General features: G+C 48.2%; 3 protein-coding genes across 3 annotated transcripts; 1 reads left to right on the forward strand and 2 right to left on the reverse strand.

Moving 5' to 3' along the window:
* Positions 1 to 11,404: 11,404 nt before the first annotated feature.
* T265_14064 (hypothetical protein) lies at positions 11,405 to 22,059 on the forward strand (the record flags this gene model as incomplete). Its single annotated transcript, XM_009171862.1, has 3 exons — positions 11,405 to 11,723; positions 14,317 to 14,748; positions 21,478 to 22,059. 3 exons carry the CDS (start codon positions 11,418 to 11,420, stop codon positions 21,820 to 21,822), a joined length of 1,083 nt encoding a protein of 360 aa, XP_009170126.1.
* T265_06545 (hypothetical protein) lies at positions 20,113 to 20,923 on the reverse strand (the record flags this gene model as incomplete). The annotated part of the gene is made up of 2 exons (XM_009171841.1): positions 20,113 to 20,355; positions 20,888 to 20,923. Coding segments are annotated over 2 exons (279 nt in total), but the record flags the coding sequence as incomplete, so codon positions are not given.
* Positions 22,060 to 22,182: 123 nt separating the features above from the next.
* Positions 22,183 to 22,389, reverse strand: T265_06546 (hypothetical protein; the record flags this gene model as incomplete). The annotated part of the gene is made up of 1 exon (XM_009171842.1): positions 22,183 to 22,389. The coding sequence occupies one exon, from the start codon at positions 22,387 to 22,389 to the stop codon at positions 22,183 to 22,185; it is 207 nt and encodes a 68-aa protein (XP_009170106.1).
* Between the last annotated feature and the right edge of the window lie 539 nt (positions 22,390 to 22,928).

Consider the following 22,928-nt stretch of genomic DNA (forward strand, 5'->3'; position numbering starts at 1 on the left):
CTTCGGGTGGCATGGCAACTAGGCACCGGAAGAGCGTTACAGATGAACGATTATCTTTTAACTCGAGAATCATCCTGGTGGCTGTCCGCTGAACTCTCTATAGCTCGTTGCACTCATCCTTTGTGCCTGAAAAATTTGACGTACTCCCTAATTTAGCGATGCTCACATCAGTTTACCCATTAACATTTCCATGGAGTTCTTCGTCCAGCAGTAGAATGAACGTCAGAGAGCCCATTAGAATAAAATTTGGGAGGTATATCGGGGAAACGCATGCGCAGAGCGTAGAACGACCAACAGGCATTTAGCGCATCGCAGTTTTGAAAATTTTGAATCGCGGATCACGTATCCACAAGAACAAAAACGGATATGGTGAAAGTTATTTGGTTAAAATCGAAAGTAGGTGGTGCTAAGAAATCAGATATGGTTTGTCTGAACTAACCACCGTGTTATACTTTGAGTACTTCGGAGTAAAAGTATCTCAGTCTCTCTGGGACTCTTAAATATTTTTTCAGGGAGAGAGACCAGAGCTCAGATGAATCACCCGGACGTCACCTGATTGGCAGGGATTGAGGAGCGGAAGAACTCATCGTCATCCCTTGTGTGATCCGGAAGATATGTTCGTCGTCATCGGAGTACCCCGTCATGATTCCGCAACAACTGATCAAAGATAGACGGGCCTAGGTTAGCCTGTTTACCAAAGACCTGTATTGCACGTCAGGAAAAACTGTACTCATTCGCAACCTCTTATCAACGTTTTTGATAAAGTTAGAAACCCTGGGAAGCGTCTAGAAAAGCCCAGTAGATGCCAAAGTGTCCTTGTCTAGAAAGCATGCGTCACAGTAATTCGAGATCAAGGTGTTCCCATTCTCTTCCTCCACCTTCTCCGTTTGCTCGTTTTTCTTTTCCATTATTCTGTTTTGACTTTGAACCTTTTCTGCTTCTCTTTAATGTATCACCACGCGCCTTTACAATTCCTGTTTTTTATACCATCACGCTCTTTGTGTCTGTCAGGCGTCCGCTACAAACTCGAAATAATGAAGTTTTCAGCAGCATTCTGATCAGCTTTGAAAAGTGAACAGCACAGGTTTGGTATTAGTAAAAATCCAGCACATAGCCAAAATGTCAGAAGGCAGCATTTACTGCGAGGTAAGTGGCTGGGCCTGGTTTAACGAGTCTTTGGTCGCGTAAAACATCGAAAAAGGGAAGAATTTTCTAGATGTTTGCGAACCATTAATAAGACCCAACCTAAAGCTGTCACCTTATCGTAGTGGTCAGTCTTCTGTGGTACGTTATTCTGCGGGCTATACTGGCCGGGACTCAATTCCTTAGGGTTCAAACACGCCAGGAAGGCCAATGATGAGCAGCCAGACAATAAACAGTGGGTTCTCGCACTGTGAGTAATCGCATTAAGTGGCAGTCGAGGAAAAATTCTTACCGTCCACTGCGATAGGCTTGTGAAGGTAGTAAGGCGTTTCATCCAGGCGACAGGCATTTCCATATTTATGGAAGCAGCGATGCTTACTTCCCCCAAGCAAGGACGGGTTGAAGGAGGCCGGCCCTAAAAACCGCACAGTGATCGCTCAACGCTGGGCCGTGACCGCGGGCGCACTATTTAATACGACTGAAACACATTTGAAACAAAAGAGTCCGGCTCTGCTCAGAAGACACCTGCTGTGCGCAGCTGAGGTGAGACAGTAATGCCTTGCTCTCCGCGCCCTCAGGCCAGGCTGGCTCCTTGCATCCGAGAAAGTCAGAAAATTGAGTCACTGGCCCTGGGAAGGTACCCCAAAACACCTTAGCAAGCGCTGTATCGCGGTTTAGACTTTTGAGTCAGACTGGGGGCATGGTCTCTGAACAAAACCCTACACCCCAGCGCCTTTGGGGCCAGACTTGATTCAAAGGCTCAAAGTAAGGTACCTCAACCAAACCCCTTTCTTCGGTCTAGGAAACCGAGAAGTATCATTTGCTCTTACAGCTCTTTGCTCATCGGCCTTTTCCCACATTCCGTTGCTACCTATCAATAATGCGGCGCAATCAACCCATCTAACAAGCACCTAGTCCTTGTTCCGTGTCTAAACCTTCGTCCAAATCTAGGAAACAAGTATCATTTGCTCTTACAGCTCTTTGCTCATCGGCCTTTTCCCACATTCCGTTGCTACCTATCAATAATGCGGCGCAATCAACCCATCTAACAAGCACCTAGTCCTTGTTCCGTGTCTAAACCTTCGTCCAAAAAAACGAGAATAATAATATACTAACCTTAAAAGATCCGACTCACGCTGCAGCCTGTAATATTTTTACTTAATGTCAAATTGGTCAAAGGCATCATTTGGTAAAACTTTGCATCCCCCTGTCGATATATGTTGTGCCTCTGACACACGCATGCAATACTCTACTTCGGTCGTGCACCTCAAGCTGCTTGTGGCAAGCTCTGATGTTCCACACTTCACTCTTCGGGTATCCGATGTTCCTGACGCAATGGCTCGTGGTATCTACGGCGTGGGAGTTCCACTCAGCTCCAAGGGTTAAAGCGCCGTACTGGACTGGATCCCTGTAAACAGTCATCTTTGCACCGTGCGGTTGGCTGACTCAATTAAGATCGATCCGGGCGGGATAGCCCAACTGGTTAGAGCGCGAATTTACCGACTGGAAGGTCCGTGGTTTGAACCCAACCTCCGACTCTCGACTTTCCCTGTCTAGGATTGGGCAACCTAGCAGTATCCCAGCCTTCGTTCAGCCTCCAGGTTGCATGGAATAGCAGTGCGTTGAAGCGTTCAGCTGTAGCACCCTTCCGGTACCTAGCTGCCATGCCACCCGAAAGAAGCACGAGGGCTGGGATACTGCCAGGTTGCCCAAGCCTAGACAGGGGAAGTCAAGTGGCGGGGGTCGGAATCGAACCACGGACCTTCCGGTCAATTAGGCAATTAGGCATGAAGAGGGTGCTACAGCTGGAAGATTTTTTAGAGGGTCAATGCAGGTCAACGCGGTAAATGGTGTTGAGGCTGAGAAGGATGGGTTTTACCATGATCTTCCGTGACCGCTACGGCCAACCTGGCGGGCGATACGAATGCCCAAATTCGATGATTAAGTCCGGAAGAAGCGCAGTTAGGTTGCAGTCGGTGCTCGGCGTACGGATAATGGGTAGCGACCGCTTCAGTTGTGTGCGGATCATCGTCTGTTCCTGACCAATACGAACTTCTAACAAAAAGACTCACACCGAGTTACTTGGAGGCCAACTACCACAAGACGGTAATGAACTCAGTTGGACCATGTGGTTATCAGTTAACGATGTTTGTTTACCGATTGTTTACCAAGCTCTTCCGTTACGATGGAGAGCTTTAGTTAAGGATTGTCATTCTCTCTGGTGTACACAACTTGACTCTGATCATGCCATCGTACGGTCCAAGCTGGCACTTTGCTTTCCGTCAGCATTACGCGTGCTAAAGGAGAGCAGTTCCGTTGGTTAACCTCGAAGTACGGCAGTGAAGCATCAGTGTTGAACACTGATGTCGATGATGATGATGATGATGATGACATTTCGGCAATTTCAGCAAAAAGGATAAGGAAAGATAATCGATGTCTAGCTGCCCTGTCACCCGAAAGAAGCACAAGGGCTGGGTACTGCCAGGTTGTCCAAGCCTATACAGTGGGAGCCCGAGAGGTGGAGGTCGGGTTCGAACCACAGACCTTTCGGTCAGTAAATTCGTGCTCTAACCACTGAGCCATCTCGCCCCCACAGGTTCCAGTAGCTTGAGGGTATCGAGTTGATTTGGTTAGAAAACTACTGGAAACGCAGTCATGCGAATGACGGAGATCGCTTGGATGTTGAATGCAGGCAAATTAAAAGCGGTGTGATTTCGGTTTTTAGAACTGTTTGTCCAGACCGTCTTACACTGCATATCGTCGAAATTAGCAGGTCTTATTACTTCCAGAAAGGCCATACCAGCAACTAACGTCTGTGACGGCACACGGAGATCCCTCAAACACCGTATAATCAGGAGGTTGAAGAACGACAGAAAATGCTGGTGGACTTCGAAAAACCAGGAGATGGTGGAGGCTTCCGCTGAAAGCAACAGCCGCGCCATGTTTGGACTGATCCAATCAGCCGGTCAAAAGAAAGCAGGTGTCAGTAAAACGATATACGAAGAAGACGGAATGGCAATTCACTCCCTCAATCATCGTCTTGAGCAGTGGGCTCAGCACATCAAAGAACAGTTCAGCCGGTCTCCTTCAACACAATCACCGGAACCATTCGTCGGGCCTGAATGGAATATCGACACCAACCCACCATCAGCAACCGAAGTCCAGCATGATGTATCAATCCTGAAGCGCAATAAGACCCGAATGGTCTATATCTCGCACTCTCCAAAGAAAGTGGCCAGGTCCTGGTGAACATTTTGACAACCATACTGCAGAAGATTTGGAACGAAAACAGAATATCAGCCGAATCCAGATGCTCGACAGTCATCCTAGCCTCCAAAAAGTGTGCACGAACGTCATGTAAAAACCAACGTGGTGTTAGCCTGGTATCTTCGTATGTAGAGTGCTCCCTGGTATTATTTTGCGCAAGTTGATGGATTGTCCGGGGAGACGGATTCGTGGGAACCAAAGTGGGTTTCGTCCTGGTCGACGATTCATCGACTATATCTTCACCTTGAGACGAATTCATGAACAGAGCCACTCCATCAGACGTCCCACGTTGGTTGTTTTTCTCGATCTGAAAGCTGATTTTGATTCTGGCGATCAAAGGTGTCCCTTCCAAATTTATATCCATTATTAGGGCACTGCATGTGAATTCCTGTGGGCGCGTACGAGTATACAGCTAGCTTTTACCTGGGTTCACCAGGTCCTGTGGTGTAAGACAAGCCTACCCTCTCTCGCCTTTCCTCTTCAGCCTTGTTATTGACGTGCTGCTTGAAATTTCTCTGCCTGCCTCTGGAACCTCGGGGGTCGAAACGCTCCCGGCATGCTCGCCCGTAGATGTTGATTATGTGTACGATCCTTCCCAAGTGCAAACGATTTTCAGTAACATGAATAACTGCTGCACGGTTTGGCGTGCACTTCACACATGCAACACTTCACACTGCTACAAGACTGGATGGGATCAAACCCGAACCTCACATGTGCAGGTGAACAAATCGATGTCGCAGATGAATTTATTTACTTGGGCAGTTGTTTGGGTTTCGGTAGACTGGCTGGAGATGAAATGACCCTTTGAATCGTGACGGCCCGGACAGTTTTTTCTCACCTCGGACACATATGGCGCCGAAGTGACGTCAGACTGTCTATCAAGGACAGAGTTTATTCTGCGACACTGCGATCCATGCTGCTTTATGGCTTTAGGCGCAGAGGACATACGAAAGATATCAGCATTTGACCGTCTGTGTCTCCGAAGCATTGGTCGGGTCTGGTGTGAACGTCGGATTAGAAAGGCTGAGGTACCTCAGGTGGTCTTAGGAAGAAGGAACTCTCTCGCGATAGATGAATTACTCACGATTCATAGGCTATGCTGGTTAGGACATGTACTCCGCATGCCAGAGGACCGTCTGTCTCACAGAGCGTGCTTCGCGTAAACTGGGTGGGGTCGACAACTTCTGCCTCCCCGGGACTCAACTCACCAATGGTTAGTGACACTGGCATAAATGACCCCACCGCGCAGTCAGTGGTGCTCGTACATTAGTTCCGACACTGAGGCTTCAATACCGCACCACGATGGTGTTTATCTAGCCATAGTTAAAGTCTTAGAATTAAGAGAAGAACGGATGAAGGCCACCCAGTGTCAGCTTATCGCATGCATCCCGAAGTGTCTACACCCGCAAGCGCTCAGTCAGATAACTTGGAATTAAAACGAAAATACGAACGCCACTAACATCGACCAGCTGCCATTTCCTGCAGTTTTTTCCAGCCGGGGGCAGGAGGATTCACAGGCATCCAACCCTAGAGGGCATACTGCACCAACAGCACGCAAATTCTTCATAATCTCTTTCCTACACTTATGCCAAGTCATACGTTAGAAATGATAAATAACCGTTCAGCTGTAACACGTTTCCGGGGCATAACTGCCATGCCACCCGAAGGAGGTGTAATGGCTGAGTTAATGCTAAGTTGCCCAACCCTAGACAAAAGCAGTCAAGGTGTAGAGAGTGGGTTCGAACCACGGACCTTCCGGTTAGTAAATCCGTCCACCTCGCAGTTCGCGCCATTCTGAATGAGTCACAGGACAACTCTTCTCGGTGAACGACGTGTCGGCAAGCATAACACGACCGAGCCACCTCAGTTGATGGTGCTGGATGTTTTCCGCGATTGGGGTAACTGTCGCGCAACAAATACCCCTTTTTCTGATTACCTCGTTACGAATTCGTTGACGCCAAAAATTTTTTAAAAAAATCGTTCAGCTGTACAACCCTTCCGGTACCTGACTGCCATGCTACCCGAAGGAAGCACGAGGGCTGGGGTATTGCCAGGTTGTCCAAGTCTAGACAGGATGAGTCGAGATGCAGAGGTCGGGTTCGAACCACGGTCAATAAATTCGCGCTCTAACCACTTGAGATATCTCGCCATCCTAATCCAACAACGCCTCTAAGGCATGAGTGGTCGAAGTCTCATTCTATCTGTCCTCAGAGGCCATGTTTCGTAACCGTACAACCACACAGCCCTTACTGTAACCTCAGAATACTTGGGATAGGCCAGTATAACGTTCTCTTCCTCACTTACTCTCTTCTTTTCATCCTTAGGTAAGCAGTGATCGGTCCTCGCCATCGGTAGCTAGAGGCGATCTGGCTGCTTTGGATTCTAGACTGGTTCATCGATCTGCTCCACGTCGTCAAGCGATTTCCGCTGTTCTGGAGAGCGATACTGCAAAGGAACAGCCTGTGATCGGCACACATCTGAACTAGACGATTTCCGTTGCCCGTGAATCTCGTATTCAACCCAAGACGACCACACAGTTGAGCCTCAGCAACGCTCATGTCTCCAGCAATTAGTCCGTCGCAGAAGAGCACCTAGAGCGCCATAGAAACTGTCTCTGGTAGATCCAGAGCCACTGTCCGTTGGGGCATAGACAGACAACAGACAGGGTACGATGGACCTCTTTTTCTCGAGATTCTCTCACAGACGTTGCCAAACGAACCGCGCAGAGGCGATTATCAGCCGACCAATCAAGTAGGGACGTTTCCGCTGGGCCACTCATATAACCTTCGGCATATCCAACTGCAGCGGTACCTGGATTAGCAGAGATGCGCAGTCGGGACCTGGCAGTCAGAGAGGAGGCAGTTAGTCCACTTACAGTACTTGCATGCTGTGTCCTCGTTTCTGACAGACAGCGTACATCAATGTAGAGGGAATCCAGCGTACGAGCAAGACATACCTGTTGTTGTATTTGCTTGAGTATGCGAACATTAGAGACAACCAAATAGACTGGTTTTCGGGTTTTGAAGATAGATTCCGAAATGTTTGGGGTTATCACTGAAGTCAAACACACAGAAGCTGCAGTTGAGCGTGACGCATGGCGAACAGAGCGGTCAGTCCTGGTACTGATACCTGCGGAGAGAAGTGGGATAGGAAGAGAAAAACTTGGAAGTGTGAGAAGGGAGCAATCAGCATTAGCATGTTTTCTCTTACCTGCCCTGCCGTATGCAGCAAGCTAGGTGGCCCGGCTGGGGACACCACGCGACGGCCGATATGGTATGAGTTTATTGTTGGACGTAGATGTTATGGTGTATGTGGGCTGGGATACTGTCAGGGCGCCCACACCTAGACAAGAAGACGATTGGTGTTCCCGCCTGAAATCTTTTGCTCATAATTCCGATCGCAAGGCAACAGTGTTTGGCAGGAAATACGAGTAATTCACCATTTTGGTCAAGGTATCCGCCACACACGTTCCAACCGGCGACCAATCTAACCAGTAACCAACCCCATTTGAGAGACTATGAGGGTCATCCGGACCCCCAGTACAGCTCAAGAGGTCACGGAGGTGCGCAAACCGTCACGCCACGGTAAGGTCCAGTCTCTCTGTGCCGGAGTATCTGTCAATCTAACCGTTTCACTGTATCTAAGTATCTGACCAGTAAAATAAACAAGGATAAACCCTTATTAAATTCAAGTAATCTGCCTTACGTCACTGCTTTAAATATCCATATCCTTATTGAATTGGGCAATAGTTGGCTCTTGCTCAGACCTTGTTCCTTCTTACGATCGATGTATGTTTTATCCCCGAAACGCGCATCAGGACCCCAGTTAGGCCATACATATTAAACTGACCGAGACGGGCCCAGAGTTTTTCTGGAGCGAGATGGCGCGAATTTACTGACAGGAAGGTCCGTGATTCGAACTGGACCTCTGCCTCTCGACTTCCCCTGTTTAGGTCTGGGCAACCTGGCAGTATCCCAGCCCTCGTGCTTTCTTCGGATGGCATGGTAACTAGCATCGGAAGGGTGTTGCAGCTGGATGATTACCTTTCTTCGCACTTTGCTCTTATTCAATAACCCGCCGTTCCGTTCCGCCATCCGTCACGAAGAGAGTGGACCTTATGGTGGTATGGCGACTTGTGCACATTCACAACATATACTGGGAATGTACGTGTGACTCAGAGCATTTTATCCCAGTTCGATCAGTAATGGAAATCTCCCAGTCCTCCAGGTTGGAAGTTTGAAGATGTGACGACTTGGTTAGGAGTGTATGCTAGTTTGATGGTCTCATGGTAGCCACCGCTGTGTTGCAGTTAGACTGTAGAGCCAGAGACTGTGATTGAGGACCCAGTCGTCCACCTGCCTTGGAAATACTCCAGCCCACGTACATTCATGAATCGCGCAATTACAACTCATCCCATGCCACATCGGCCGTCGCCTAGCGTCGTCAACCAGGTAGCCTTACTTGCTGCACACAACCTGGTGGGTTAACAAAAACAGGCCACTGACAGAGCCGTTTGCCGCCCATTACCGGTAGCTGCACTATCTACGGTTGACGTGACTCGTAGCCACTTGAAAATCGTTCATCAAACCCCGACGGTCAGTTCACCTGACAGACTTTAACTTTCGCACTCCGAAAAAAGGCCGGACAACAGACTGCTCTTATGTGCACTATGGACTCATCACCATCATCATCGACAGCCTGGCATCAGTGTTCAACACCGATTCTTCACTGCCGTACAACCATGACTTATTTGAAAGCCTTATTGTAAAGAAAAGAGTAAATGTGGACGGGGGAGGGACTTAGTGCTAGCTTAACACAGTCATTCCGAGGTGCCTACATCTCCAGACATTCACTCAGGCAATCTGGATAGAAACTGACAACAAGAACGCCACTGGCATCGGTTGGTAGCCATATCTTGTAGTGTCTCCAACCAGGCACAGTGAGGATCACGCGGTCCCCATCCTGGAAGGCGAGTAGCACCGACAGCACCATGGACTCCTTCCTATTGACGTGTGCTATCTGTGGATAAAAGATTCCCAATCCAGGTGTGTTTGTGAACTGACCTTCCTGTTGGCTTCCTCTCACTTCCGGTTACGCATACCTCTGAAACCTTCAGAAACCGCCTTGGCTGTTTCTGCTGATGTTTTAGGCAACAGAACTGAAGGATCCCCGCTTTGATGGTTGTCTCTGTGTGGGTCATTTGACATCTGAAATAGCATCTCCTAACCGCTGCCCTAACAAACTGCAGTTCTGCTACACTCAAAGACAGTTCTTACGACTCTTTGAGTGGCACGCTGTGTGATCTGAGGACAAAAGTGCGCAAGTAGGTAGACTTAGCGCTGCTGAGGCTCTATTAGGTAGTCATATTGGACGGAAACCGGGACGCACGAATAGCGGCGAATGCCTGGTGCAGTTATCTTCTGACCGCACACTGCTTCTTTGCAGTACTGACTTTCGGAACAACCGAAGCCGGTTAGCCACATGGTGCCCTCACCTCCGAGGCAACCTCTAACAAAACGGCACCACATTGCCACTAGCTACAGGTCGTATGGGTCACGTACTGACTCTCGCTGGTACTGGAATACCTATTTAGAGTCGAATAATGTGCCTGTTTGTTGGTGCTCTCTGTTACGCTCTCAAGGGACGCGCGAAAGGCGCACAACTCATCCGGTCTTTGAGAAGCTGTTGGACCCCGATGTAAAACAAGTCTACCAGAACCAGCTACTGAAGTCTTCTTTAGATAATGCGTCTTCCGAGGTTGAATCAGGCTGGATGTTACCCTGAAAGACGCCGGACGCTCGGCTTGTGGAACAGGACAACCAGCTTGATCCCGTCGCCGTATCTCGACTTACACGAAAATTGTTGGACACGCATCCACCTTGGTCAAGAGTACAATGCTACCCAATGAACCAGTATATTTAATGTGAAAAGAGCATCTACGTTGATTGAGAAGCTTGATGAATCCAGAAAGCTGAGGAAATGAAAGTTACAAATTTTGTGAATGCACTTAAACTCGTTCAAATCGTTCAGCTACAGCATGCTTTCGGTGCCTAGCTGCCGTGCCACCCGAAGGTAGCATGAGGGCTGGAATGCTGCCAGGTTGCGCTTAACCTGGTTGGCACAACAGGTTCAAAGAGAGCTCCAGTGCGCGAAACAATCGTTGATAACAACGGAAAAATGTCTGATTTCCTGGGCTGAACATTCAAGGCCTATTCGGCTGGGCGCCTGCAGTTTTTCAGCTGGATTTCCGGACCGCAGCACAGTCCCGGGCAGTGAAATTTGCACCCCAGACGGCTTCGAAGTGCGTCTCTTCTTCAAGCTCCTCCGAACTGCTGGTTCTGACGAACTCCCATCGACTTTGTTTGAAATTGTAGGTGAACAGTGCTGACGAAGGCCCATTGGGACAATCAGCTAGGCGGCCTCTGAACGAGACTATTCTTTCTCGTACTTGTGAAGCTTTCGGTGGTTCCAGTTCATCTTCTATCGACTCTCTCGTGGGTCAGAATTTCTACTAAAAACAGCAGATGTTCCACGATAACAATCCAGTTTCCCCTCTTCATTCCTATGAGTGTGTCGTTTCCGTCCCCACTCATTGAGGTTTCTCGGGTTGCCTGTCTCACAGACTAGTTGGAATGGCTTCGGACTTTTTCCGTCATTTGTTCAAGTTCCTTCGTTCGTTTCTTTTCTTGACCAGTCTGCACATTCGTTTTCTATTTAACGCTACAGTTACGCAATAATCGTTCGAGCTGTTGCCTCCAGTAAGTCTGCGACAGCTTCACCAGTCGTAGGACTCGTATATAGTTCATAGCTGATTATGTTGAGGTGATGATGCTCGGTTTAGTTAACGGAGCTCATGGCATTCATACACTGAGAGGACGGCACATCAGGATCCTTGTCTGAAAGTGCTGGCAAGTGTCTGGTCTAAGTTCTTCTCTTTGTTTTACTTTCACTTGCCCTGTACAGCTACACGTGTAATGGTATTGATTGATTTTAGCACTAATTGGGAAATGGTCGGAACACAGGTGGCGCCGTGCACGATCGTAGATGCGACACTGTCGAAGCCTTTGCTACTACGTAGCATATCCACCCCAAAGTCTCTGCTTTGTTCCTGTGGATCCCCTCCGCACGGTCAACTCTCAGTTGAAGTGGTACCTTCCCGATTGTTCACTCGCAGTCCTGACAAGCTGAGTTCTTTTGTCCGGCATCTAGTCGATGGAATCGAGCACATTCAGATGAAAAATACTTCTTTGTTTACAAACGAAATGTTTTCATTGCAAAAAAACAACGGTGCTTGGTGTAATATCCTGTTCACTGTGAGTTCTTTCGATGGTACTGTTTTTCGATTGTTTTCTGTGTCCTGAATCCAAATTTATCTCGGGTTTTTTAATGGCATGTCCTAACTCCACATGCCTCATCATATCCACGGTACGAATGCAAACTGTCGTGATTTCGGTCTCTCAGCTATAATAACCCTTCTGTGCTTAGCTGCCATGTCACTCGAAGGAAGCATAAGGGCTGAGATACTGACAGGTTTCCTCAGCCTAGACAAGGTCGGTCGACGTACCCAGGTTGGGCTCGAACCCCGGAGCTTCCGGTCAGTAAGTTCGCGCCTTAATCACGGAGCTATCTGGAACTTCACTCGGTTCTCCAGCAACCTTGTGAGTAGTGCGTTACGTTTATACAAAATAAGCAAGTTCAATTATTCGTGCCTCAAACGGTTAAGCCCACCACACGAGGAATTACGTTCCGGGCCATTGCAGTTATCCTTGTCTGTTCTGTCAGCAACAGTGCTTGCGTTGTTTCGGCCTTAACAGAATCCACAGTTATTGCCAAAATGAATACCTGAGTATTGCACTGGTCCTCATCAGGTGCGAACCGAGTGCCTTAAGTATGCGGCGGCCGTTTTGACCACTAAGAATACCCGTAGAAGATCTCAGATTGCCACGTCTGAACTGTGTCGCTCCAGCGTTCGACCATATAGGAATTGTTACTATTTGGCAATGGAAATTTGCCAACAGCGCGGTCAACTTCGGTGAATGTCTTCCAACATAAAGAACGAAGTGCGCTTTCCACAATGCCCAGTAGAATCAAACGAAAGTAATTCGCTGCCGCTTAGATGCCGTCTTCATATCTCGGTGAGCACTCTGAATTACTTGATCGCTTCGTACAACCGGATTCCATTTTAATCAGGTAAGTTAATTCCAACCGTCAAGCGACCGCTGGTCTTCATGCTGGACCCCATAACCACACTATGAAGGTTGTGTCTGGAGTTCGCCTGGAAATACTGAACAAATGCCTGAACCGAGTTTAATCGGTTTAACCGCAACGCAGTCTTTTGGTCAATGGTTAGAGCGCGAATTTACTGACTGGAAGTTGCGTCGTTCGAGCCCGACCTCTGCCTCTCGACTTTCCCTGTCTAGGCTTGGGCAACCCGGCAGTATCCCAGCCCCCGCCCTTCCTTCTGGCGGCATGGAAGTTGGGCGCCGAAAGAGTGCCACGGCTGAACGACTTTTTTCGGAGAATATAATGTTCCGTAAATTTCCGTATGACAATCTTTTCACAAATGCACCTTCCGGCCTAACCACGTAATCTGACTGTCGGGCGCCTTTCTTTCAATCTATCCAGCTCTGGAAACCAAACTGTGGACAGTCGCGGCCGAGTAAAGTAACTGCTTAGGTGACTGCAATCCGACTGTGTAGTTCTTCGTGTCCTTCCTACTCAGAGTCGGTGTGAAAAGTTACTGAGGTGATCCTGGCCACCCCATCTAAACAAATTGCACGCGACCCCCCCTCCCCCACTAACTACTTAATAGCTGTCCCGTCTTCCTAAGCGATCGTTTTCGTTTAGCTACTGCATAAAAAAATTTCCTGATTGGTTTACTTTGGTTGTTTTTTAGTGGCTGGAGACACTTCAATAGATGGCTGTCAACCAGTGACGTTCTTGTTGTCAGTTTCTCACCATATTGCCTGAATGAGTGTCTGGTGGTGTAGGCACCTTGGAATGATTGTGGTAAGCTAACACTAAGTCCCTTCCCCGTCCACCTTTGTCCTTTTTTCCACCATAAGGCTTTCAAATAAATCATGGTTGTACGGCAGTGAAGCATCGGTGTTCAACACTGATGTCATGCTGTCGATGATGGAAATGATGATCTTTCGAGCGAGAACTAATCAAATGGGATGCCATGTAGGTTAGTGGACTTTCTTCACATCTCAGCAGGGAGCCCTAGAGAATCGTGATTGTTCGAAATCAGCCGTGTTCTCACCCAACACATACTTTGATGCCTTTCTGCTGGTAAGCAATTGCACCGAGTTTCTATTTGTGGATGGATTGTCTTTTTTTTACACCACTCCAGTTGGATGGTTTTGATGACATGTGATGGCGTGTTCAAGTAGAACATAAGGTTGATGGAAACTCGAGGACTGCGCCTACCTGATGAGCCTCAAGAAGGGCGAAACCGGTCGTGGGCTGTTGGAAAGTTTTTAGCAACCTTGTGAGGAGTTTCCTTTATGAAAAGACATGTGAACTACTTTAGTGGACAGTGGGGCGAGATGGCTCAAGTGGTTAGAGCGCGAATTTACTGACCGGAAGGTCCGTGGTTCGAACCCGACCTCTGCCACTCGACTTCCCCTGTCTAGGCTTGGGCAACCTGACAGTATCCCAGCCCTCGTGCTTCCTTCGGGTGGCATGGCAGCTAGGCACCGAAAGGTCGCTACAGCTGAATGATTTATTTATTTTATTTAGTGGACAGTTCACGCCCAACCCTGTTCAATACACTGGGAATCTCATCCCTTCAGACTGGTTTGGGGCTTACTACTACGTCGCTTTGAGGGGGGGGGGCGAGTTTCCCTCGTTAGTCACTCTTACAAAACCCCGATTCTTGTATCTACTGTTCATCCCATTTTCCAGAACGAACAACTAACACCCTTTGCGCATATGTGGAGCGCATTGATACGCATGAATGAACTGTTCAACTCCCATTCCGAAACGTGTTCCACCGTCAAACTTTGTGCCGTCACAGGTGGTTTGTGTGGAAAGAATTCTTGTCCCTGTGCTGGGCTACAAATACGTACCGGTAGTGTAGCCTCACTGGGTACGGACCATTTGTATTCGTGGGCTCCGTGTTCGCGTACTTTTGCAATCGAATTGACCATGAGTTGGGCAAAACTAACAATGGACGCGGACCAACCGTGGGAGCCAACGAGCGGCGTCACCAATCTTTCTCAACCGTCGTTTGGTGTATTGGAGAACTGGGTCGATCTGTTGTTGCTTGGCCAACTGAGTGCACTGGCCACCAATTCAGTGCAAGTAGAACCGGAGCCAGTGAGTTTCCTTGAGGAGGTGAGTCAACCATAGTCGTTAACAGTGGGTCACGTGTCCATTTCCGATTGGTCAAATCAACTCTAGGCACCAAGCTCAGAAATCCACGGCCGGTTATTCGTATATGCACCGGTGAAACATCTCAAATTGGTTGCTATTTTGTGAAAGAATATGACTTTTAAGGGGTTTTGTGGACACATGTGGGTTTCAGGTGTCTTGAAAAGCTTGTGACTGTCCATTTACCTCTAAGAAATGGGCAGTTGTGTCCATTAGGCACAAATATGAGCTGTATTTATATAACAGCATATGGTAGCTGTCCGAGCCCACGAACAGTAGCCAGTCGGCAACGGCAGTTCGTGTGAAGCACCGTGAAGATGGTACGCGATGGACTTTCCCGATTCTTTACGGTTTACACTGTGGGAAGGTTCTTCCGAACCACTGCCGGCGAACCACATGATAAGTTCGAAGGACGACCCGCAGACACCAGCTGTCGAACATCCGCCACCCGCTAGGACCGCCTCCAGTGTGTCTAAAGTAGCTCGGGGCGAGATGGACAAAGTGGTTGGAGTGTGGATTTACTGACCTGAAGGTCCGTAGTTCGAACCCGAGCTCTGCCTCTCGACTACCCCACTGTCTAGACTTGGGAGACCTGGCAGTATGCCAACCCTCGTGCTTCCCTCGGGTGACATGGCAGTTAGGCACCGAAAGGACGTTACAGCTGAACGATTTATATATTTATTTTATTTTGTCCGCCTTCAAGTTTTTGCAACAACTGAGCCAACTTAGTCTGAATTCAACTGCATATACTCGTGAAAGTTGTGAGAAGAATCAGAATAGCGATAAAGTTCGTTTCCGGAGTTTGGTCCGGTGTGTGGTTAGGGACATCCATAATTTGATGTTCGAAGTGAAGAGGTGTGTGGATCACTGAGTCAGATCACACAGTCACCGGCAGATCATCATCATCATCATCATCATCATTTGAAAGACATATCTTGGGAGAGGTTCCTCGAACCATTGCTATGTCACTTTTGCCGTGTGTATATTTGCTCCCGAAAAAATATGCGTATTATCACTATGTAAATCAGTTCGAGGGTGCCCATATGGGATTCGAACCCGAGCAATCGAAAAACCGATCCAAAACTTTATCCATCCGGGCTCGATTGCCATTCAACCATGTTTTCCAAGTAACCCAGTTCTTATGAGTATGATTTTTCAATTTTATGTGTTACAAAGGCGGTGAAATCAATCGCACCGCACTGCCATACAACTCTGTCAGTTTACTTGCACAAAGATCCCTGCTGAAAAGAAAAATTCTCGACGGGAGGGTATGTCTGACAGGCCGCGGAGGCCTGTACGTCTCCAGGACTCAACCAGACACTCCGGAAGACGACTGACAATATGAACGCTGTTGACATCTTTCACCGTTTGCAGCCAAGCACGGGGTAGTTCTCAATCGGGGGCGAGATAGCTCAAGTGGGTAGAGCGTGAATTTACTAACCGGAAGGTCCGTGGTTTGAGCCCGACCTCTGCCTCTCAACTTCCCCTGTCTAGGCTTGCGCAACCTGGCCGTATCTCAGCCCTCGTGCTTCCTTCGGGTGACATGGCAGTTAGGCACCGAAAGGATGTTACAGCTGAACGATTTATGTATTTATTTTATTTTGTCCGCCTTCAAGTTTTTGCAACAACTGAGCCAACTTAGTCTGAATTCAACTGCATATACTCGTGAAAGTTGTGAGAAGAATCAGAATAGCGATAAAGTTCGTTTCCGGAGTTTGGTCCGGTGTGTGGTTAGGGACATCCATAATTTGATGTTCGAAGTGAAGAGGTGTGTGGATCACTGAGTCAGATCACACAGTCACCGGCAGAGTATCATCATCATCATCATCATATTGTCAGCTGTAAGAACCGCGCACTCGTCGTGCAGTGGTTGTAGCTGCCGCAGTTTCGTTCACTGATGATTTGGGGACGGCAGTGACCAGCGCAGCTGAATTTGCTGGTAACGGTTTTTATACTTCACTGCCAGGTCATTGTTTGACCGCCTCTGGCACTCTTCCACCTTTTACGTGCTTGTGCAAGAACCTTTCGAGGAAGTCTGTTGATTGGCATACGCAGCACGTGGCCAAGCCAGCGCAACCTGTGCAGTGTGATCAGTTCATCTATCAAGGGTGAGTTATTTCTCCCGAATACCATTCGGCGTACTTCAGAATTGCTGATCCGGTGTTCCCACCAGATTCGGGCAATGCTCCGAAGACATCGATGGTCAAACACTGAAAGTCTTCTGACGTCCTCGGCGCGCAGCGGCCAGGTTTCTGATTCATGGAGCGCAGCGTAGCATGGTAAACTCGACCCTTGACAGAGAATTGATGTCACGTAGGTTCGCAAAAGCTGCTCTGGCCTTCCGAATCCGGATGGAAATATCATCTTTCACCAGACCACCAGGACTGATACAGCTGCCCAGGTAAACAAATTTGTCTACTACCTCAATCGGCAGATTGTAGATCTGGTCTAGTTCGTAGGGAAACATAGGTTTATCTTGAACACAGTTGTCCGCTTGCCAGAAAAGCGATTTGAATCGTAGCGATTGTGAGTCTGTATGGGGCTTAGAAGACATGCGCCAGCGATTTCGGCTAGATATGATGCGATTGTACCCGGGCTGTAGCGTTCGGCTGACGTAGTTTTTTTGTCGCCTGAATTGTTCTTCGAAATACTCAACTTATTGCTGGAGGCGACGATTCTGTGAGCGACTTTTCCATCTTTTTCACTGATGAAAAAAATCGTCTAGCTGTAGCACCCTTTCGGTGCCTAGCTGCCATGCCATCCAACGGAAGCACGAGGACTGGGATACTGCCAGGTTGCCCAAGCCTAGATAGGGGAAGTCGAGAGGTAGAGGACGGACCTTCCAGTCGGTAATTTCGCGCTCTAACCACTGATCTATCTCGCTAATAGTCACCCTCTGTAAGCCGGCAGATCGAAACTGAATCCACCTGTTTCCTGCACCGAAATCCTGCGTGTTCTGAGCTTCTTTCGCCAATTATTCCCGTGGTTTCCTGGCATCAGTAAGGTCCGTTGACCTTGACGATATCCATGTAATCTATCCGGATGCCTTGGGGAGGCATTTCTACAGGCTAAGGGCACTCTGTTCTATTCTCCTTCCAGCTAGTCTTCAGCATCAGTGAATCCGTGACTTTTTGTTAGTTTTCTAAACAGATCTGCTCAATATTTTTGAGTTATGGAGACCTGTTAGTGTCAGTGAACTGAGCAACATTCCATTAGTCTTGAGGGAAAACACATTGCCAAACGAGCCTCAAAGGGAATGACAGTCGTTGATTGGATCTCTCCTCCGGCCGCATGATCCAAGTGAATCCTCTACTGTTATGCATTTGGCGGCCTCCAAGTGGCATGGTGCGATCGCTTGTGCTGAAAGTCCGCACCGACCAGGAACAGATGTTATCGGACGCGCAGCTAAACGGGTCGATCCGGCTTCCCGAGTTCCTTCTGCCGGGTTTCGTCGTCCATCTCGAACGTTGTTATCGCTCACCAGGATGATTGTCCTTTTTGCTGACCGAAGCAGTTGTGGCAGGTGTCGATAAAACCCCTCTTCGCAACTTTCGAGCATCTGCGGACACAACAGACCCGATTGTATTGATCGTAGTTGTTCCAGACAGCCACAGAGAACAAAGACGACCGTCCGACAAAGCGCTTTCAACTCTGGAACTGAGGCCAAATACCATGATCCACTCCATCACACTCACCAGAGAAGCGAAATTTGAAACAGCTGCGCTCTTTCGCGAATTTTAGGCGTGTGTGTGTGCAGAGTGGTCGGTTGAGTCCTAACTTATTTGGTCCAGACAACTTTCCTGAATCCCACTGCGTTTTGACGGCTAGTAGTGATCGAGTTACCGAGTTTAGTAGCGTTTTAATCTGACCGACTACCTACCCCCAACACCTGAGATTTCGAAGATCACAGCGGGTTCTCGGTGGTTGCCCGGCCTTGTGTATCAGACAGGTGACCTAGTTGGACTGACCTCCAGTAGTATTTGTTTGTGCTATTGTTCTGCGTGTTTACTTGACCCAGTTTTCGTGTCTTTCGTGCTGATAGCGTGATTAAATGGTGTGCGAACTTTGTTCAGTCACCGCTGTGGTTTTATGATCACGGCTACCTATAGGTTCGGTCACCGTACCACGCCCAGTCTTATCGTTATTGTCTGTTTTCCGTCGGACCGCATACGAGGAAGCACTCGTGAACTTCATTTCCGCACGCAAACTCTACTGGTAACACCGCAGCCCGGTTCTAATTTAAACAGTCCGGAATGAATCAGCCCTTATTTCGAATAGCTCGCTCGGGTTTCAGTTCTGCATCTCTGTGGGCTCTTCGAATTCGTCCAAACAGTGGTTCGCCAGACTGTTCTGTCGAATGTCAGAGTTTTCAACCACATGAAATCGAGATTACGGTTTAGTTTTTCAAAATTACCCGAAAACTGTCGCCCTCCTTCAGTGACTCAGTGGTGAATTAGTTTCCTTTCGGTTCCCAGCTGCCATCTAAACCCACGGACGCCCATGGGCTCAGATTTTGTCAGGTTGCCTCAGCCTAGACAGAAAGAGCCGACATGCAGAGCTTGGGTTCGTACCACGAAACTTCCGGTCACTGAGCCACCTTGATCTCGCCAGTGGGTGGTTGCACATCGCCGTGTACGTTCCGTTTCAATTATCTGGGTTCGTTTGAAAATCTCAGCGCCCGGTAATCGATCTTGCTACAAGATATTGGATAGGTGAAATGTGCCGGGCGTTCCAATGTGTCAGGTAGAACGTTCACATTTCGCTATCATACAATACTGAACACACTACAGCGCGTGACGAGATGGTGACGGAGCGGGAGATGGGCGAATTTACTGACTGGAAGGTCCGTGGGTCGAATCCAACCTCTGCCTCTCGACTTCCCCTGTCTAGGATTGGGCAACCTGGCAATATCCCAGCCCTCGTGCTTCCTTTGGGTGGCGTGGCACCGAAGAGGTACGACATCTGAATGTTACAGCAGGTGACTACACTGAGGCGTTAATTTTCACTCGTTTATTTACCCAATTCACCCGAGCATTTACTTCATCGTTGCTGATGAAGTGCGTACGTGGTGCTGCTGGGTCTCTCCGAACCGAGATGTGAGACGTTGCCGAGACGAATACTCCCATTTTTGTCGGCATAAATCGCCCGCCTCCGACTGGGCAGATAAAATATGGTCTAGGATTGGCAACCTGGCAATATCCCAGCCCTCGTGCTTCCTTTGGGTGGCGTGGCACCGAAGAGGTACGACATCTGAATGTTACAGCAGGTGACTACACTGAGGCGTTAATTTTCACTCGTTTATTTACCCAATTCACCCGAGCATTTACTTCATCGTTGCTGATGAAGTGCGTACGTGGTGCTGCTGGGTCTCTCCGAACCGAGATGTGAGACGTTGCCGAGACGAATACTCCCATTTTTGTCGGCATAAATCGCCCGCCTCCGACTGGGCAGATAAAATATGACTGTCTTCAGAAGCGGTTTGTGGATTCTTGACTCTTGCAGCTTCGTTTTGACCGATGGAGTGTAAAGAACGACATAACTCGTTTCTGAAGACACCAGTTCTCGAACATGCTGAGACATAAGAAGACGGAGTGGCCTATCTTGTGTTCAACTTGATCAAATAAGGCTGTTCCGCTCCAGAAAATGATGAGTAACCAAAGTGAAAATTTCGTACCTTTCACTACTAGCTTTCCATCAATCGGTGTTTCATGTCAGTTACTGCGTAGCGTCACTGATAGTTAACAATGCTCATCTTGACTACTGCCTGTTTATTGTCAAAGCGGGTTACTGAGTGTCTTGCACTTGGAATCGCTCGTCCAATCAGATGCAGTGATGTTGGGACGTGTAGGTTGAAATTGCAAACGGTTTTTAGTTACTGATGAGTAGTCGAATTTTAAAAGCGCTACGTAGGTTTCGTGGGATGCACCTGTGAGATGGCGCTGGGGATTGTTGCTGATTTTGGTTTTCGTATGAGTGCTATAGAATTTGGAGTTTACGTTGAACCGGTAAGACTTTCCAAAAAAGTTTCCGCATGACGCCGTCTCTATTAATTTGAACCGCTTAATGCAAGTTCACGCAGTAGGTGTCGATTCCTTCCACTCACCTTGGAGCTCGCTTTTTTGTTTAATATTCGGAGCATTTAAAATGATTGTTTATGTTGTCTAGACTTGGAAACTTTGTTTGTTGTTTGTGGTCAATCGTGTGTGTTGATCCAATCATCTATGTGGTTATCATAGACCCACATCTCTTGTGACCATCTCGCATATGCGACATCGTTTTCCGGTATTCAAACAGCTCGTGACGGTACGTCCACTGTGGACGCGGTGTCAGCTTCGTTGAATGAGTCGATCTGCCTTTTCGCTTTACGTTTACGTATCAAGTCGCCAGTTAGGTCAAGCAACTTGACTTGGATATCCACTCATTTTTTGGAGAGGATCCTGGCGTTATCGTGCATTGATTTCTGCATTTGAAAACGAGCCCGAGTGCTGAAGTTGCAAACTTACTGACGGGAAGGTCCGTGGTTCGAACCCAACTCTGGCATCTCGACTGTTCTTGTCTAGGTTCGGGCAATTTGGCAGTACTTCGGCTCTTTTGGTTCTTCTGGGTAGTATGGTAGCTAGGTACCGAAAGGATGTTTTAGCTGAATGATACGTAGATCCTCTTTCTCTCTGATTCGCTTTCGCTTTATTTCAGTCTACCTGTCCGCTCAGTCCAGATTCCGATTCGACCGCGACCCAACAAGTGGAAGCTGTTGTGCTGAAGAACGATCAGCTCAATGACGCCTCTCCTATCTCGGCTGTCACACGTCCCAACACACTGACAATCGTTCTTCATGACTCAAGTGAAGATGACATCACATGCAGTGACCTTGACCCTAACTCAAAAAACTGGTCGAAACTAGCACAGTCCTGGGACTTGACAATAGAGAAACGAAAGTGTGAACCGGGAACCATTGTGATCGATATGTTTAACCCAGTGTTGGACACGTTGTTGGAACAAGTCTTACACTTCCGACAGACAGTATGCAACCGATTTTAACTTTTCCCACATTTTTTTATCGATTTGGACCAAATAGGCTATGTAAACCCATTCTGAACTCTTTCCTGATTTACTCGATGTTAGATTTTTCCACCTACCTCCTGCGTACTTTCACGTCCCCCCCCCCGCACCGCAGATTTTACTCACATCATGTCCATCCATGTGATTATTTTGTTAGCTGTGTTTTTATCGATCTCGATGTGTTTTGATTCATCAATCGAATTTTATGTCCAGATCACACGCGTTTTGGTGGGCGAAGACGCTTTGGCTGACAGGAGGAGTCCGACGACCGGATGTTTTCCAGAACTGACTACAATTTTTTCGGTGGCATAACGGAGACTTGCCTGTATGGTTTAGTTCTCAAGTCTGTCTCGGAGGACCAACATTCATCGATCCAGGTACGGTGATCTTTCGGTGCACACGAACACGGTGTTCCAGAACTCTGGGATTAACTGGTACTTGGTCAGGAGCTCGTTCCGAATTTGAAAGCTGTATCCGGGTAGATAGGTGGATGTCTATAATGGTGACGCCGCGACAGAGGTCATGGTGACGGCTGAGACCATTCATCGTTCACTCGGGATGCACCACAATACGCCACAACGATGTCATCTCGGTTCGTGCATGCTGCAGTCTTGCCGGCACACAAAGTTCTCTCAGCGACGACCTGGCTTTGAGCGTTGCACGCCCGAAGAGAATATTGGTAGCTGGTTCTTCTGTTCGTTGGGCTGAGCAATCAGGTTGCATGCAGCCGTGACACCCTTTCGGTGCCTAACTGCCATGCCACCCGAAGGAAGCATGTGGTCTGGGATACTGGCAGGTTGCCCAAGCCTAGACAGGAGAAGTCGAGAGACAGATGTGAGATTCGAACCACGGACCTTTCGGTCAGCAAATTCGCACTCTAACCATTGAGCCATCTCGCCCCCCTGCGTCTACAAACAGACCATATGCTAGATGCAGATAAATTTGTTGTTCATCATCGAGATACAGGAGATACCGGATCTTCTTCGACCAGAAGTGTACCCTCACGGAATTTGAGGCTTGGGCAGGGATAAACTCATCCTTCAGATAAAATCTGTTTAGCAACTTGCTGTTCTCGTCATCGGGGT

Source organism: Opisthorchis viverrini (genome assembly GCF_000715545.1).
Source record: "Opisthorchis viverrini unplaced genomic scaffold opera_v5_136, whole genome shotgun sequence".
NCBI classification, from domain to species: domain Eukaryota; kingdom Metazoa; phylum Platyhelminthes; class Trematoda; order Opisthorchiida; family Opisthorchiidae; genus Opisthorchis; species Opisthorchis viverrini.